Source organism: Rhamphochromis sp. 'chilingali' (assembly GCF_963969265.1).
Source record: "Rhamphochromis sp. 'chilingali' genome assembly, chromosome: 5".
NCBI classification, from domain to species: Eukaryota; Metazoa; Chordata; class Actinopteri; order Cichliformes; family Cichlidae; genus Rhamphochromis; species Rhamphochromis sp. 'chilingali'.
Genome location: NC_137932.1, coordinates 10,414,359 through 10,432,021, shown reverse-complemented (window position 1 = coordinate 10,432,021; position 17,663 = coordinate 10,414,359). Strand labels below are relative to the sequence as shown.

The window sequence follows — 17,663 nt, the reverse complement described above, 5'->3', positions numbered from 1 at the left end:
ATCATGCGGTTAAATGAATTTGTTACATTCAAATTTTAAAAGCTACCCTGAAGCTGATTAGTCATTACAGAACTCTCAACTATGGCCATTACTAGCTGAACCCTATTGCTTTTTGGCCACAGAAACCCAATAAACTGCTTTATACACCCATCAGCTTATACAGAAACTAACTGAAATTACCACAGCACTTCTAAATTGATCACTTGATTATTTCAATTTCCATGATTCTTTTTTTTAATGCTTGCTAGCGGAACAAAATAGATTTCTGCTAGTATGTTCTTCACTGAAAGCACCAGCTTTTACAGCATTCATGTATATCTCTAAGTATAGATATCTTTATAAAGTCAGATTCCCCCCCCCCCCCCCCCCCCCCATGCTTTAAACACAAACACAGAAAACAAACCACAAACAGCTGCCACTTTTCACTCTCTTTTTCATTTTTATTTCAATTTTTTATTCATTTTGCACAAGCTTGCATATATACTGCACATACATTCAGTTCATAGAGGGTGAAGGCACGAAAGGCAATTTGACTACTGGTTGTTTTTGGGCTGGGCCAAAGCAATACAAGGGAAAAAATCTCAAGAGAAAATACAAAACTGCTTCAAACTAGTTTCGGCTTTCAAGTCCACCCTCTGCCCTGTCAAATCCAGTTTTTTTTTGTTTGTTTTAACTGTCCAGTTTCACGTAGCTGCCAAAATCCCCACTCATCTTTTCTGTCAATTTAACTTTTTTCTTTTTTGAAATTGTAAATTCGTTAAAGTGTAAAATCTTTTAAGTTGGTTCTACTTATTCAAATGCAGTACAGCCTTCCCTGTTTGAAAAAACAAAATGAAACAACATCAAATAAATTAGGATAAATTAAACCAATAAATTACACAAAATCTGCAAGACAAATAGACACCGATAACAGGAAAAAAAAAAAAAAAGCAGCCATGTCATGAGTTTTATTTTTACAACCTGTGTAACTATTCAGACTGTATCTGAAAAACATGGCTGTTCCAGTTGGAATTACTGCACTAAAATTGAATAATAATGTCATACAAAAAGCATCAACAAAACATTATTTACATAACATATTGCTAAAGTTATACAAAGGCAGTATTTATCACTGTAAGTCCACGTCATTGATATTTACAATAAAAGAGGAGCAATGTGATAATAATAAAAAAGGAATTACTACTGAAAGCATCGAGAAACAAAAACCTCTTTCAAACAGGTCAGAAAACAGATCAGAGGAAATTATCGCAACACACACACACACATGCGCACACACCAAACACATGTTGCCAAACGCTTAATGAGAGTCATTTACATGTCAGGATGGTACTCCCAGGGGTGGGGGAGGGGCCACAGTGTTGAGAATTGTGTCACACACTGGTTCACAGGTTCTCATAATCGGTCTTTTCTCTCACGCAGACACACGCAGTCATATACAGTGCACACACACACATGCGCACGTACTGCAAAGCATACAGAAATTCCACAAAATTCCAAACTTTCATCAACTTTTAAACCCAGTGAAAAGGGGGTACAAATCGCTGTTTTTTTTTTCCCTTCAATCCGCAATCTGGTTTTTTTTTTTTTTTCCCCTTTAATCTGTCACTGTACAGTGTTCCCCATCCATGGATGGCACTAGTCTTCTGATGACAATGAGTTCCTGTCTGTCTCTTGGGTCAAATCTAGAGCTACGTTGGCGGAAATCTGCCCTTGTTTTTTTGGATGACACAAAGAGCACAGGCTGCCAACGGGCCGCGCTGTGACATCACCGTTACCCCACCGTTACCCCACCGCTCGTCTGATGCATCGTTCTGTTCGGAAAATTAAAGAAATGAATGCTGGTGCAACTTCAAGGGCACTGCCGATGGGAAACCGTTTCCCGTTAAAGGCATGGCAGAGGGAGGGGGGGAACAAACAAACCAAAAAAAATACCCCACTCCTCTGTGGATATTTCAGAAGAGTGCTTATGAGTCCAGTTGGAGAGTGGGTGAAGTCTCCTTTTTTTCCTTTTTTAACCACTCACCCCTCTCTAGCACTCTGAGTGATAATAGAAAAAAAAATCTGTACAGCTATTCTTTGTTTCATCCTGACAGTATTTACAGCAGCGACAACAATATTTCATACTCTGAAAAGGTATTCCAAGTTTATTTTTCTTTTCTTTTTTTGATCTCCAGAAGACAGCCATTCAGCACAATACAAAAAAGGTAAAGAAACCAAAAGGAAAAACTGGTCACAAAACCTGCAAAAAACCTACTACTATTGCTCCTAATCTACCAACAACTCATTCAGAATACAGATTGCAACAAAACTGTCACTAAAAATACCCTCAGGATTTCTTTTATGAAACAGTTTCTAACAGTGCCTTTCAAAGAACTTCCACTATATATTTTTTCCCATAGATTTATACTTTACATTATAAAAAAAAGGCTATATATGCATTTCAATAATGTTATCCTAAAAATTAAACGACCCCAGAAAACAAAACCTGACAAAAATATTCTCAACACGGCGTTAAGGTCTTGCTAATCCTTATTTTATTTATTTATTCTTTTTTTTTTCCTTTTTTTTTTTTGCACACAAGTTCTTCATTATCCTGAATTAATCTTTTTAGACGCAGGAACTCTTTAAGTTTAGGGTGGAGTTGCAGGAAGGGAGAGGGCATGGAACGATAATAATCTGCGCATCAGATAAAAGTGTCCTTTCCTTTCTTTATCCTTTGTCTGTGGCGCTTTAGAGCCCTTGGCTGGTGCTTTGAGACTGAGACATGCAGGGCCTAGCCCATCCTTCAGTGAGAAATGTGCGCCGCTCGCTCTCTCAGGGCTCCGGATCTTAAGAAGAACACTGTCCGGGGAAGAGAAGGGGGACATAATGAAGGGAGTAGCTCTCTGTCTTTCTCTGCCTTCTTTTGTCAGGCCTTTTGTCTCGCTTAGACAAGTCAGCAGGTTAAGCAACCTGCCCCTTTTGATCTTTTGTGCCGCACACACAGACACACTATAAGCCAATGTCGCAAGGTGAGATCACCAGCTAGCTCGCACGCACCAAGCAAAATATCAAAGTCCACTCATTGCTTCAAACTTACCTCTTCAAAAAGGTCATCTAATATCTAATACTTACTGCTTCGTAAAATCTTAACAGCCTGAGAGGATGGGTGAAGGTAAAAAACAAATCAAAAACAGTACATATAGAAGTTCAGCTCAAGTGAAAAAATTTGGGATTAGAACTTCAGGTAAAAGTGAAAGGAATGCCGTTTAACAAACTGGGCACAGTGGCTTGAACAGAGACACACTTTGGGTCTTAAAAGCTGCCGGTGTGGGACGGCAGGACAGAGCAGAGGGCTTCAGGTGCATGTTGCTCCTTGCTCTGCGCCTTTGTCCCTGGTCTTTGTAGTGCTGAGAGCTTCTCCGTCTACCCCCTGGGGGAAGAGTGCTCACCTCTAACCTCATGTTGTTGCACTGAGAGAGAAGCTAAATCACTCAGCAGCAGGTGAACATAGAGGGAAGGAGCATTGTGTGTGTGTGTGTGTGTGTGTGTGTGTGTGTGTTGTCATCAGGGTAAGTTCTACTTGAGGCAGAATTAATAAACGGCTGTTTATCAGCCTCAATAGATTCCTTTTATCTTCACGTCTGTTCAGTTAACAAACCGGTACTTCAGGTTTTGATATATTCAAGTATCGACTGCTATTAAAGTAACTTCATAATGCCATTTACACCATATATAAGCTAACCACATTAAGAGCCAGCAGTGTAAATATGTTAACTTCTTTCACGTGAGCTGTTTAGTGCTATAAAAATTAAAAACAAAACAAAACAAAAAATCAGACTTGCACTTATTATGTATGTTCACTAATTCAGAACACAGACGTAGAAAAATATTTTGTTATTAGATGAAGAAGTGCTCTTTAAGGGGGAGCAGATTAGTTTTCAAAGGTGGAACAGCTATAGTAAATCAAGAAAACACACTTTTACCAAATACTTCTTATTTACTTCATGTTTCTTTAGACTATGTTGGTTATTTTTAGCATCATTACTGGACTGATCCTGTGCAGGATGAGCTTGTCACTACAGGTGAATAGAGAAGCCAACTCTAATAAATTCCCTGGAATAAAATCCAAATCCAGCAAAGTTGCCCCAGCAACCAAACAGCGAAACAAACAAAACAAAACCAAAGTCCACGCCAGTGATGAACAAACTGAGGAAAGTGAGTAAGGAGAAGGAAAATGGGGAATGAGGAAGGTGGAGGAGGAGGAGGGGGGAAATACTTCAGAATCTAAAAATCTTTTGGAATAATATTCATAGCAATAATTTATTTCTTTCAGCAACGGCATCAAGGGACAAACAAATCTTGAAGTGCCAATCTTCAGCAAGCAGTAGTGACAAATAATAATCATAAACAACAACAATAAGAATAGTAATCAAAAATAATAATGTACACCCAATAAACACAATGCCCCTATTTGCAGGGAAAACACACTTCAAAAAAAAAGAAAAAAAGAAAAATGGTAGAGCTCAGTAGCTATTTGAAACTGGTCCAAGTCTCACAGACCAGTACCAAAAGTCCAGTTTTAGTCCAGTCAACAACCTCACTAGGCCTTGCTTTTTGTGTGCATGTGTGCATGTGCCTGTCCTGTTAGGGACATCTTCAATAGCACAGTCTATTAGGCACCCACTTTGTATTAGGGAAAGAGGGGGTAGGGTGGGGCAGTTCACATGGATACCCCCCGAATTGGAGGGGCCTCTGTGGGTGCCACGAGTCAAGTCTTCAGGGAACCCAGCCTATGTTCTTAGCAGTATAAATGGGAACTCGGGAACTCTTTCCACACATGGAGGGCGCCGTTAGTGTTGATCACAGAACAGGCCAAACAGAGTGTTCACACGGTCCAAGAAAATAAAAATAAAAACACCCAATAAGATCAGAGCCTCTTCAATTCAGAGTCATAGAAAAACAAAACATATAATAACCAGCATAATATAAGAACAAGAACACAATAGCTAGGTCATTTAGGAACTGCCACAAGGGGCTTTAGATTGGGAATGCTACTCCATAACTTTCATACATTCAAAAAAAAAAAATAAAAATAAAAACAAACAAACAAGAAAAAAAAACAGGAAATCAAAAGTAAAGTTGAAGAAAAGGGAAAAAAACAAATCATAATATAATTTTGAAATTCTATGAAATCAGAAAAACAAAGAAAGCGCAAAGCGGTAAGCAAGGAGGAAGAGGAGGAGGAGGTGAAATTTACTCATGTAGAAGCTCTTGGAGACAGTTTGGGGACTTAAAGATCTCTGGGACCTCGCTGTCCAGTTTGCAGATGACCTTGTAGATGGCCTTCTTCCAGGACGGGTCCACGTCTTTGCCGGCCACGATGGCATTGAAGAACTCTCGCAGTGTGATTTCTGCCACCTCCAGGAAACGATCAGGGACCTTCGCGAACACAGAAAGGAAGGAATGAGCAATTGTGTAAACAGATGTGAGGAGTACACGGAGGAAATCCTATTTTAAGGTATTTTAAGTCTCACTGCAAAGTTTGCGTCCTTTATGTCACTCGACACAAAAGCACCGTTGTAGTGGTTTGATTTTAAGGCACTTCGTTATAATGCCAACCCTAAAAGTGTTTCGACCACTGAATACTGAGGAAAATGGGAACGAAACTTGACCGACTGCCAAAACCCAAACCAACTTTCCCAAACAGCGACAGTCTTCGCCCCCCCCAGTTGTAGAATATGTTCATATTTTCAAAGTGGATGTAAAACCATAAATCTCCTGTCTCTTGAGTCGCTACTTCCTTAAACGCCGGTTGAGGTGTTGGCCTGAGAAAAGTCACTTCTTGCGAATTCTCAGGTTTCTCACACCTCCCACTTCCCCCACCTTCCACCAGCAGCGTGGCGGGCGTGACATGTTTATGAGTCCCACTGTAAATCTGCGACCAAACAAGAGAGCGGAGCTGAAGAGCGACAGAGAGGTGCTGGCGAAAGAGGAAGTACTAAATGCTTTGGGAACGGGGAGACACGCTGCCTCTTTAGTGTCCCTGACAGCAGCGCTCACCGACACCATGGAGATGATTAGTCTGGCAAAGATCTGTGACACCTTCCCCCAAGCCAACACTCTGTCACACACAGACACACACGCTTATGCTGGTGTGAGCACACACACCAGCGGACACACCTCCTTGTGCCAAGGAGATGACACATCCTGTACTGTGACAGAGCTCTACATAATGCTCGCTGCACGCACGCACACACACATACACACTCACGCACCGGGTACCCTGGTGTATTTGGCTGAGTCTCTTTCCTCGACTCAGAGCTCCAGGGCGACGCAGCCTTCAGGGGTCACCTGCTTGGATAATGCTGACTGTCTGCCTGCCCGCCTCCCTCGATGCTCACACACACAAACACATATTGTCTCACACACATACAGCAGCAGCCTGCCCAAATGCCTGACAGTGCGTACTCCACTCCTCTCCTCCAGTGTCCTGCAGATACTCATCAGGAGTGTCAGGACACAGCAAGGTTAGTGGCCACTGGAACACACACACCGATGGACAAGGACCCACACACACCGACAGGCCTCTTCAACCACACACATATGCACTTAAACACACATGGGACAGCTACCAACCCCCCTCGGGGTGATGAATGGAGGCTAAGATGCCTGTGTGTCTGGTTGGTGTGTGTGTGTCTGTCCACTACTCAAGTGAAAAGGTGAGTTGTGAATAAGGAGCTTGTGCACTGTGTGTCTGTGTGTGTTTGACAGAGAGAGAGAGAGAGAGAGAGGGAAAGGAAAAAAACGAAAGATAACCCAATTCCCCAAATATTGAATTCCCGTCTGGTGGGATAAAAGTGGATATAATTCATTGTTTGGGCTGCTTGTCGTTCACGGAATACTGGCACAATGACCCCGCTTTGAGGCCAGCTACAGTAAGTGTGTGTGTGTGTATGCCCGCGTGCACTTTTCCCGAAAGACCTCGCTAACGGGACGGTGCCGCGTAGCGCCCTGGTGTTAGATGCAGGGAGTGCCGCATTACTAAGAATATTCCTGCATGGAATTTCTCCTGACGTTTTGACTATAAAAGGACAGCAAAATGCTGACTGCAAGGAGAAAGCAATGTCAAGGAGAAAAGGGTATTGGTATTTCAGATCCTCTTGACTGAGAGAGTGAGAATGGGAGGGAGGGAGAGATGGCGAGAGAAGGAGGGGCCGAGAAGAGTCTAAGGAGAGAGAGCGGCGCAACAGAACAAGGGAGTTATTCCTGTCCCACAAGCCTTTGTTTTGCGAGTACATGTGAGTTGTGTGTGTGTGTGACTGAGCTTCCTCCTGACCAGCAGTGAGCCTAAACTGTTTGCACCCCCTTCCACCTTGTCCAATTCTAACCCCCCCCCCCCCCCCCCCCCCCCCAAACCGCCTCACTGCCTCCCTCCCTCCCTCTTCATCTTTCTATGTCTCTCTAGGGTCAGCTGTTGGGCCTTTGTTCCAGAGGCATTGTGGGGGATTATCCAGTGTGGCCGTTCATTCGCTCGGCTGTCCGGTAAATGGGGCCAATCGCGTGGCTCACAATCCTTCATACATATTTCATAGGGGTTTTTAACAACTTCTCAGCAGAGCCCAAAATTAAAGGACAGATGTACAAACAGAGAGGGAGGAGAGAGGGATGGATGGAAAGAGGCAGCGAGGTGGTGGAAAGGGAAGGATGTGGAGGTGTGTGTGTGTGCGTGTGTGTGTGTGTGTGTGTGTGTGTGTGTGCGTGTGTGTGTGTGTGTGTGTGTGTGTGAGTGAGAGGAGTGACGCCTGGAAAAGGCAAACAAGGTGACTGAGAGTGAATCTATTGCCAAGCAGGCTAAATCTGAAAACGAACCTTTTCTCTTTGACTTTTGGTCCATTTTTCAAAAGTGGAGTAAAAAAGTAAGCTTAAATGTAATGCCTTTAATTTGGACTAGCAAAACACGGAAGGGGTAAACTTTCTTGTCTTGCTCATGTTGAATTTTGGCTGGCAAACGCGTGCGGCAGGCAGCGGCAAAGCATTCAAAAATCAACCAATAAAGAGCTCTCATGAAAATGAATGCTCTCGCCCTGTGTAACACAATATGAAAAGCGGAAGACGGAGTGGGAAAAGGGGTGGAAAGAATCGGCAAAGATGATAAGGCTGCAATACCCTGACATTTACATTGTGCTTGGTGTTAGGGGGCCTTCTAATCAAGGAGAAAGGCAGGGTGGAAGAAAAAGGAAAGTAGGGTTGATAGCACTAAGGCGGTAAATCAGTCTTTTTCAATGGCTGCCCCCTCTCCCCCACGACACTCTCTCCCCATTCTGTCCATCTCTCTCTCACTCGTGACAGGTTGCTTTGAGACAGAAGGATAAGCTCTTTTTCAGAGAGAGGGAATCGGATTTCCTGCTTTTTGATGAGATAATAAAATATGACGGAGGACAATAGGAGCCTGTGGACGGCTTGCTGGGAGCTATTCACTCGAGCAGCAGCCCTCATCTTAAGACTGCTTAGACAAACGTTTAAAAAGGTAGCCAGAGGCCCAAGCCCTCAAAATAAAGGCTACTGTTACACACTCTGTGTGCAAGTGTGTGTGTGTGTGTGTGTGCGCGCGTGCACGGGCCTGTGTCTTTCGCATGTGTTTCGGTAAAGCCTGAGAAATCTCTTCTCTCTCGGTGACTCAGGGTTGGCTGTTTGTTTGACCAACGTGTTTCTCCCCTTTGCTTTTGGGAACTGTCAGGAGATGTATTGCACCTTCTATTTGCACAGTGTTAGCCAAACAAGACAAGACCCTGGAAGATAAGGCTGTATGCGTGTGTTTGTGTGTGTGTAAGTGTGAGTGAGTGTTCTAGCAAGCTTTTGCCTTGAAGGATGAAATGCAGGGACACAACATAAGCCCTCGCTGCAAGCCAGGTTAATTCCTAACCCCAACTCAGCCTGGGAATACCAACACTTCCCATGCTTTTTTGGTCACTGTGTTTGTGTTTGTGAGACGTGGAATTTATAGATTTTGTAGCGCACTCAATGCCACAGATGGGGGGTTATCTGACTCTGATATCCAATAAGTATTTTTGTGATACCCGTGTCTTAAGTAATCTAAAGTTTGCACACAGTAAAGGGTCTGAAAACAAGAGCTGAAACTGACATTTGAGCGAGTCAAGCCAGAGGTTTGCAAACCTCGAACATGCACTGGCCCATAAGCCTCCCGTGCCTCACATATCTGCTCCAATCAATAATCTACAAAGGTCTTGATAAGCCCCTGGTCCATACTGTCATTTTGGACAAACACAACCCATGTCCCCTCTCTTCCTACCCCTCACCACGCTTGCCCCCCCAGCCCCCCAAGCCTCCCATCCGATAAGATTGTGCCACAGCTGAAGAATCTGACCAATCGGGAAAAGTCACAGAAGATCCGTAGTTAATTTTTTTTCTTCATTTTCGCAACATTGTCCAAAATATAATTTCATTCTTGACATCTCTCATTGGAGAGGTTTGCACCAGCGTTTAGGAGACTGCTGGGACGGGAAATGGGCCTCAAAGCTGAGCAAACATCAGCCACCCTCACTCCACTGATAGCCTTGAGAACAGGGAGCCTTGAGGGTCTGTCGTGCATACATGTGTGTGTATATCTTGCTGTCTGGTGTGCTTATGTGGACACGAGCATAAGCGTCACATGGACTTTTCTCAAGGTGCACCTCTGCTGGCGAGTCAAGGGCATGCCAGGGTCAAAGACACTGATGAAGTCGCTCTCCTATCCCATCCACAATGGTAATTTTTCTTTCCTCTCCTCCTGCTGTCCCTTCAGTTTCAAGAAATTGTCAATTGTTTGAAGGCTACAATCGACAAAACGTGGTGTGTACAAAGAATAGCTGCTAACAGCAGGGGAGCTCTGAAATCACAGTTTGTCCCATGTCTGGAGACTTAAAAATTCATCGACTCAGCTTGCATGGGTGAGAGAAGCCAATCTGGGAGGGGGGGGGTCACTGAGCGCTGTAACAGGGCCTCCTGAGGTCAGGAAGTCAGCTCAGCTTTGAGAGACTGAGAGCGCAGGAGGCAGAAGGGAAAGAAAGGAGCAAGGGAGTCTGGAAGATAGGAACAGGACATCTGGAGAGGAGGAGAAGAGGGGGAGGGAGGGAGAGGAAGAATAGAAGGGTAGGAGGAAGGAGGGTGTTGGGTGGGTGAGTGGGTGGGCAAACAATAAAGGATGGAGCGCAAGGAGGTGCGGCAAAGGAGGGAGGATAGAAGATGGATGGACGGATAGGAGTAGATGGAATGGAAGGGCAAGTGAAGGAGCAAGATGGCAGGAGACGAAAGAAAAATAATAAACTGCAGATTGGATTGAAGGAGGGAGCGTCTGGCATCAGTGGGGGAAGCATGAGTGTGTGTGTGCGTGCATGTGTGTGTGTGTGTGTGTGTAAGATATTGGGGGGTTGCTTTGACACATCTGCAGCTCTGATGCACGCCCTGGTCATTTTGGCATGCGTCCCTTTGCCACGCTTCATTAGCCTCTCTCTCTCTCGCTCTCTCTCTCTCTCTCTCTCTCTCTCACACACACACACACACACACACACACACACACACACACACACACACACACACACACACACACACACACACACACACACCAAGGGAGACCAAAATGGTCCAGAAATAATGACATAATCAGCAGCTGTGCCACAGAGCAGGCTGCCCCTCACAAGGTGACCAGGGACAGAAGGAGGAGCGAAAGAAGGAGGGAGCAGAGGGGAGAAGAAGAGAGGAAGAGGAGGATGAGGTGGGTGTGCGCTGTTGGAAAAAGCAAGCTAGCACAACAAGATGGTGTGTGTGTGTGTGTCTATGTGCACGAGCAGGTGAAAAAGGAGCAAAGGGATCATGTAGTTCTTTAAGTGATTCCTTGCTACCCCTGTTGCCCCAGGCTCTACACGCAGCTCCGGTCATTTAATCGGAACACAGAATAAATCTGTAAATCACATATATGCACACACACACACACACACACACACACACACACACACACACACACACACACACACACACACACACACACACAGCCTTCACAGTAAAGAAAAGACCTGTCAGGGTGTGTCAAACGGGGGTCCTTAATAGCCCCAAGCTATTCAGCGAGAAGCAGATGATCACACGCTCTATTCTTTTCTTTCTCTAAGTCTTCTCCGTAAGAAAAAAATTCAAAAGTCATGAGACAAGTTTGAAGTGGCGCTCACGGTTCAGTAAAGGTCTGGGTTGATATCTGAAGGTTTGTTAGAATAAGATCCATTTTGTAGATGCGCTTACTCCTGCCAGCAGATACCACCTGGGAACAGTAATCTTGATGCAAGTCTCACTTTGAACAATTAGCACCACAACAACAAATGTCTTCACTTCTTTTTCGGTGGTATCTTGCCAGCTTGTAAGAAAGCAGAATTGAAGTGAAGAATTGACGAACAGATTATCCAAAAGGTAAGTAAAGTTGTTGCTTTTTGGGGAGATGCTGATTTTTGAGCTTCAAACAAACAAACAAACAAAATTCCTTCCACCTCAATTCCAGTGACACGGCAGAGTGTAATATCCCTAATTCTATGACGGCAAACTTTGGAAAACGGACCATTCGAGCCTGTTATCGTCACCAAGTTATTACATCTCACAGTCTTATTTATCTCAGCCCGAATCTACGAAGGTCTACCTGTGACTCAGTTCAGGTTTATTAAAACAACAAATATGATTGCACAACGCAAGACATTTCCCGCCCTCAGGTCAGCATCGTTGCCTTAACTCGAAGGCTTTTCATCATCTCTCTGAAAAGCAAAAGGCAAACATATTCATGAATATGTTTACACAAGACGAGTGGATTATTTTACGTATTGCCGCTGCGCGTGACGCATTGCTCTGCAGATTTAAATGTTCAGGAGGAGAGGTGAGATTTTAATAGGCAGGAAAGTAAACCAAAGTAGATGCTGTGTAGACGAGATGAGGGAGAGAAGAGGGCGATGGGAGGTGTGTGTGCATGTGTGCTGTTGACATAAACCCACTGGCAAATTGTACTGGTTGTATTTTTGGCAGGTCTGAACCTAAATCTATACCGCCAGCTTCTCATCTCTCGTGCTCCATCTTCTACCTCCTTTTGTCTTCAATCGCTTTTCAAAGAGAACCCTAGAGCCGTTTGAGTACAAGCGCTACACCTGTGTGAAAGCCTGTGTTTTTAGGTACTTATGTATGTTTATACTTGTTTGCGTCACTGTGCATCCAATGCAGTGACTCTGACCTTTTCACCTCAAATTCCCTGAGGTCAAATGCGGTCAATGCCACCCCATCCCACCTCCGAGCCCCACAGACACACACAAACACACCGTAGCGTATGTGGTGAAGGAATAGGGGGAAAAAAGGGGGTCAGAAATGAAGGAGTGCAAGACGGGGAGGGGATAAGCAACAGTGGCGGCAGGAGGAGGAGAAAACAGACATTAGCCTCTCTGGGTGGAGAACAAATGGAGCCCCGAGAGGGACGTGAAGAGGAGGAACGAGGGAGAGCGGGGGGAAGGAGAGGTGAAGCACACAATGCTATGGGGCACGGCGGTTGGACAGACAGCATCTGCTCTCAGCTCTCTGTGGCTCTGGTAATGGATGGAGAGACACTCAGAGCACGGGAAGGAGGGAGACGCTGGGAGGAGAAGTTGGGGAAAGGAAGAAGAGGATGGACTAAAGAAAGTTTTGTCCCTTAGCTTTAAGAAACAAATAAAAACACAGCAGAGAATCTCCATGGCAGGATGTTATCAATTCAAATAGAGAGATGACAGACGGACAAAAGGGGAAGAGAGAGAAAAGGAGTGAAACATCTTTGCAATAGAAAAAAGAGCAGCTGATAAGGGAGGACACATGATACCCGGGTGTGTGTATGCAGACGGGGGCTTCTCACCGCCTTTGCTGGTACCTCCCTCTCACATAGAGATCACAGGGACTTCCTCTTTAAGCGCCCAGGTGTGTGTATGTGTGTGTGCCCTCTGTGGGAGGAGTGGTCACTGACAGAGAAAACTTGGCCTAGGCTGCCTTATGGAAATCTGAGAGTTTCCCAGAGCCATCATAAAACTGCCTCTTTATGAGACCCTCAAACTCTTTCTCTCCCCCCGCTGTCTCTAACCCATTACCAGGTCACACACATTCCTGTCTTATGAAAGATGATGTGTGTTGTCATTGGAGGTTCAAAGACAGGCAGAGGGGCTGCAGAGTAAAAAGAAAAAGGACACTAAGTGAGAATTTTCACTTGAGTCCTCACATGAAAGCGCTGCTCGCTCAAAGTCAAGGCTTTGGGAGGCCGGGTGTGTTTCGGAAGACTTTGATGGCGATGGACAGAGCGAATGAGAAGCGGAGAAGAAAGAGAAGAAGAGAGGGGATCAGGAGGGGGGTTTGAGAAAAGAGGAAAGTAGAGCCGGGGTCTAGATAATTAACGGCAAGCTCTTTAATTACTGCTGGTGTTCATTGTGCCAGAAGGAATGTGACAATTATGCCATTAAAACTTCCTAATAGGGGGGGGGGGGGGGGAATGGGGAGGGATAACGGAAGACATGCAAAAAAGAAGGATGAAAGAATGAAAGGAGGGAGGGAACAGAAGGAAGAGAGAACGACGAGAGGGAATGAGGGAGGAGGGATATGAAAGGAAAAGGGGAAACAATCGCGACAAAAGAGAAGCTGGGAGGGAGATGGGGAGCGTTTTAGGCCAGCACAGTGACAGAGCAGATTAGCATCAAACAAGAAAGGCCACAGACGTGTGTGTGTGTGTTAATGTGTGTTTCAGTGTGCGATCACTGAAACAGAGGACATATTCATTCCAAAGACGCCACCAAGGTGGATGGAACTTTGATGATGCAGAATCTGGCAAAGGAAAAACTCTGTGTGTGTGTGTGTGTGTGTGTGTGTGTGTGTGTGTGTGTGTGTGTGTGTGTGTGTGTGTGTGTGTGTGTGTGTGTGTGCTTGCTGAATCTGCGTAGGCTCCTGTTTCAAGTGGTGGTGCAGGCAGGTAGGGGAGGAAGAGGAGGAGGAGGTGGAGGAGAAAGGGGAGAGATCCACAGAAAAGGGCCTTGGGGGCATCCTGATACACATCCAGTACATTTCCATCTCCACATTACCTCTATGACTCACACACACACACACACACACACACACACACACACACACACACACACACACACACACATAAGACGGGAAAAAAAACATAACAAATGTGTCCGCGCACATATGTAATACACACAAACACATCATTCCCACACAAACATCAAAAAGCAAAAAACACACAACCCACGCACCCGCACTCACACACACACACACACACTCACACACACATTAATAACACCCACACATGTGCACCGAAAGCCACACACTAACACTCTTGCACGCAGAGTCTTCGTGCTCACCAAGGCGGTTGGTTTGTCAGGGGGGTTAGAATTTGCATGGCTGGGCAAATTTTCCTTGTGCTAAACTCTAATCAGCTCCTGTATCTCTCAGACACCTGCCCAGCAAAAAAAAAAACAAAAAAACCTTAATATGCAAAACACCTTCCCACCCTCCTCCACCGCTGCAACTCCTCGGCCAACAGAAGACTTATTCACCTGGCCTCTCTCACTCTTTTCCTCTCTGTCTGTCTTCTTGCAAATTTTTACATTTATGTATGCAAATAGGCTGTTCCCCTTAAGCCTGTTTCAACATTAACTTCCTGGTTCCAGGAGAAGAATGATAGTCTTGTCTAAAAGGTGCCTCATCTAATTTATGCTTCAGAAACAAGGGGTTTTGTCGGGGGAGGGGGTGGCATGTGAACGCTGTGTGGGCAAGTACGGGATATTCACTGGATGTTGCGTGCATAGTTTTTTAGGATTTGCAAACTCCAGTCATGGCGATTACGTGAGTCACGCAAACCTATCCAAGAATGTCATTTCGTGTGTTTTGTATGTATGGTGCCATTTGTAGTGTGAGCTTGTACGCTGTGTGTGTTTACAGGTTCACTTAGTTACATTTTTCAAATTTACTTACATTAAAAGCCAAAAAGCCAAACCTACTTGAAATTTAAACTCCATCTTCAGCCAACCTTTACTAGTTTAAGCCATTAGTAGTATTAATGTGCAGTCCACATATGAGCAACTATATAATTAATATATATCATTCTGCATAGAGCATCTTTTAAAAGATCTCTGTCGGCCTGACTGTACACCCAGCAAATTTCTGGAGTGGGGTGTTTTTTGGTAGCTCGTTTCCCAAAAGGGACTTCCATTTCCTGTTAGGGGTGTCAGGTGATTCCTCACAGGGAGAGCATAATTTGATATGAAAGCTGAAGCAGTCTTCTGGAAAATATCAAATTTAAGGGAAAAAAAGAACCCTTAATGATTAGAACACAATAAAGACATAAAATAAAATAAAATCCTTACCATTGTCCTGTCAGAGTAGGTAAAGCGCTGCTGTTGTTTTAGTTTAGACCCGAGTCTTACTGACTCACGCAATAATTTCTGCGCTCCTCACGAGCAGTTGAATAGAAGGACTTTCCTTCTGTTTTGCTCTGATGGCCTTTTGCCATATTAAGACCTCATATATATACAAGTGCCTGCTACACTCTTTCAAAGCCTCCCTTAAGAGGGTTGAAGATGGATGTGGGGAACTGCGTGTGTGTGTGTGTTTGGGTGCACATAGAAGAGCCCCAGTGGACAAATAATGACAGAGAGAGATAGACGGAAACACAGAGAAAGAGAGTGAGGCACTTTAAATGTGAGTGCTTGCAAAACTCCCACTGCTCGCAAGGGCACTTCGCTCCTGCACGTCATCTCTCTTTCTCCCCCCCATCTCTCCTTCCACCCTTCTTTCTCCCCTTTCCATTCGCCCCTCAATTCCCTTTTTCCATCCCTCCCTTCATCGCTTTCTCCTTTGTCTCTAAGCTCTCACCCTCTATCCCCTATCTATCCATCTCCCTCTTCCCCCTTACCCCCCTCTCACTCTCTTTCTCTCCCCTTCCCCTCACTAAAACAGTAGGACGCTTAACCTTGATAACAGTGAGATTTTTCCCCCCTCAAAGTGACACACACACACACACACACACACATATGCTGGAGAAGTGCTTTGCCAGCATGCCAGGCCGGTCCAAGGGACGGCCGTACCCTTCGAGGTGAACAGGACACTGGGAAATGCAGCAACAACAAAACCCTCGCATACACAGGCTCAATCTCTCTATAACAAATACACAAACACGAGTGCTCACCTGCATACACACACACATGCGCGCACACACCCCAAATCCAACTCTCTTCAGGGCCATCTTAAAACAAGCTTTTAAAAGGTCTTTTGTCAGCTGACATTGAGAGAGTTCGGGTGATCCTGAAACATCATACACACACCGCCACACACGCACGAAGGTAGGCAAAAGGAGAAGTGAGAGAAATGAAACACATTAAAGGTGAAGTTGCCTGCTGAGAATTTATGATTGCAATACGCTAGAAGATACACACATAAACGTCACGCCACAGTGACAGGTAAATGAATACGGGGAAGTAAAATGTCGTTTTTCAGAAACAAACCTGCAGACACACACACAGGCGCCCTCCCGAGAGGAAATTAACAACGATAAATGCAAAACTGTTAAGTTGTCAGCGAGGCTTCTTCCTCATTAGATGAGTTTCTCACGAAGACTGGAGTGAAAAACACGGATCTTCCGATCTGGTGATTCGGAACTTTCCCTTCACACAAACCCTGAGAAAATGCACCGTCACAAACAAAAACACTCTGGGCTTTATGTGATGGCGCAAAAGCTACCTTATACTGTGCATTACAGCACGGTGTCACAGGATGTATAAGACACTTGAACTCAGCATTGAGGACAGTTGCAGTGAGACAGTGTCAGAGAGGACACGGTGTCACAGTACCCGCCTACATCACCAGGTATCAGGTGAAATTCAGCAGTTTTTTTTTTCTGCTCATAAGGGCGGCATGTGTACTCAGTTCCTCCTTAGGAGCATGTGCAGTTTTTACGGTGTGGCGTGCACAGAATCGCTGAAACCTGGCTGGTGTTTACCTCAAAGTCGTTGGCCTTGTTGTAGTGCATGTTGAGGGCTCGGAAGAGCTCGCAGTCTCGGCTGACGCTCAACTCCTCTGCTCCGGTGACTCCGTCATTGATGGACTGCCGGGCAAACTTCTCCATCTGAATGTAGTAGAACTCCCGGAAGTTGCTGAACCACTTTATCAGCTGGGAGGTTATGCAGCGGTTAAACTGGAATAAGAGATGAGGGAGGGTTTAGCACGTTTTAGGAAGACTGCTTCACACGAAATTCAATTCAAAGACATTTTGAAATATGCAAATACGCTTCGTGCAAACTTTACAAAGACAAGGCTGTCTTCTGTAGACCTAATTAAGCTGTTGGATTTGAGCGTGAGGGGAGAAGAAGTGTAAGGATGACACAGTGTCTTTTCATATACGAGAGCTGAAGCGTGATCTGAGGTGGCGAGAAACCCGGGTTATGGAGTGAGGGAAGATAATAGAGATATTAACTAAGACAGCAAGCCGTGAGGGGGGCAAGGCGAGAAAAGAGGGAGTGGAAGAGAGTGTATGTGTGTGGCTGTGGTTCATCTTCCCCGCTGGGAGCAGACCTCCCCCCTATCATAACCCTGAGAGTGGAGGGAGAGGTGGAACAGAGGGGGTGAGACCGCAAACACATAATTGACCA

At 45.0% G+C, this 17,663-nt stretch overlaps 1 protein-coding gene across 2 annotated transcripts in view; it reads right to left on the bottom strand.

Annotated features, from left to right (window-relative positions):
• Positions 1–431: 431 nt before the first annotated feature.
• Positions 432–17,663, bottom strand: part of LOC308397017 (prospero homeobox protein 1-like) — a 31,246-nt gene continuing 14,014 nt past the window's right edge. For both annotated transcript variants that reach the window (XM_080882740.1, XM_080882741.1), the window contains exons 4-5: positions 17,015–17,209; positions 432–5,421 (exon numbers count right to left, since the gene is read on the bottom strand). In XM_080882740.1, coding sequence (XP_080738866.1) covers positions 5,236–5,421; positions 17,015–17,209 — 381 coding nt within the window. In that variant the 3' untranslated portion in view covers positions 432–5,235. The remainder of the gene's footprint in view (positions 5,422–17,014; positions 17,210–17,663) is intronic.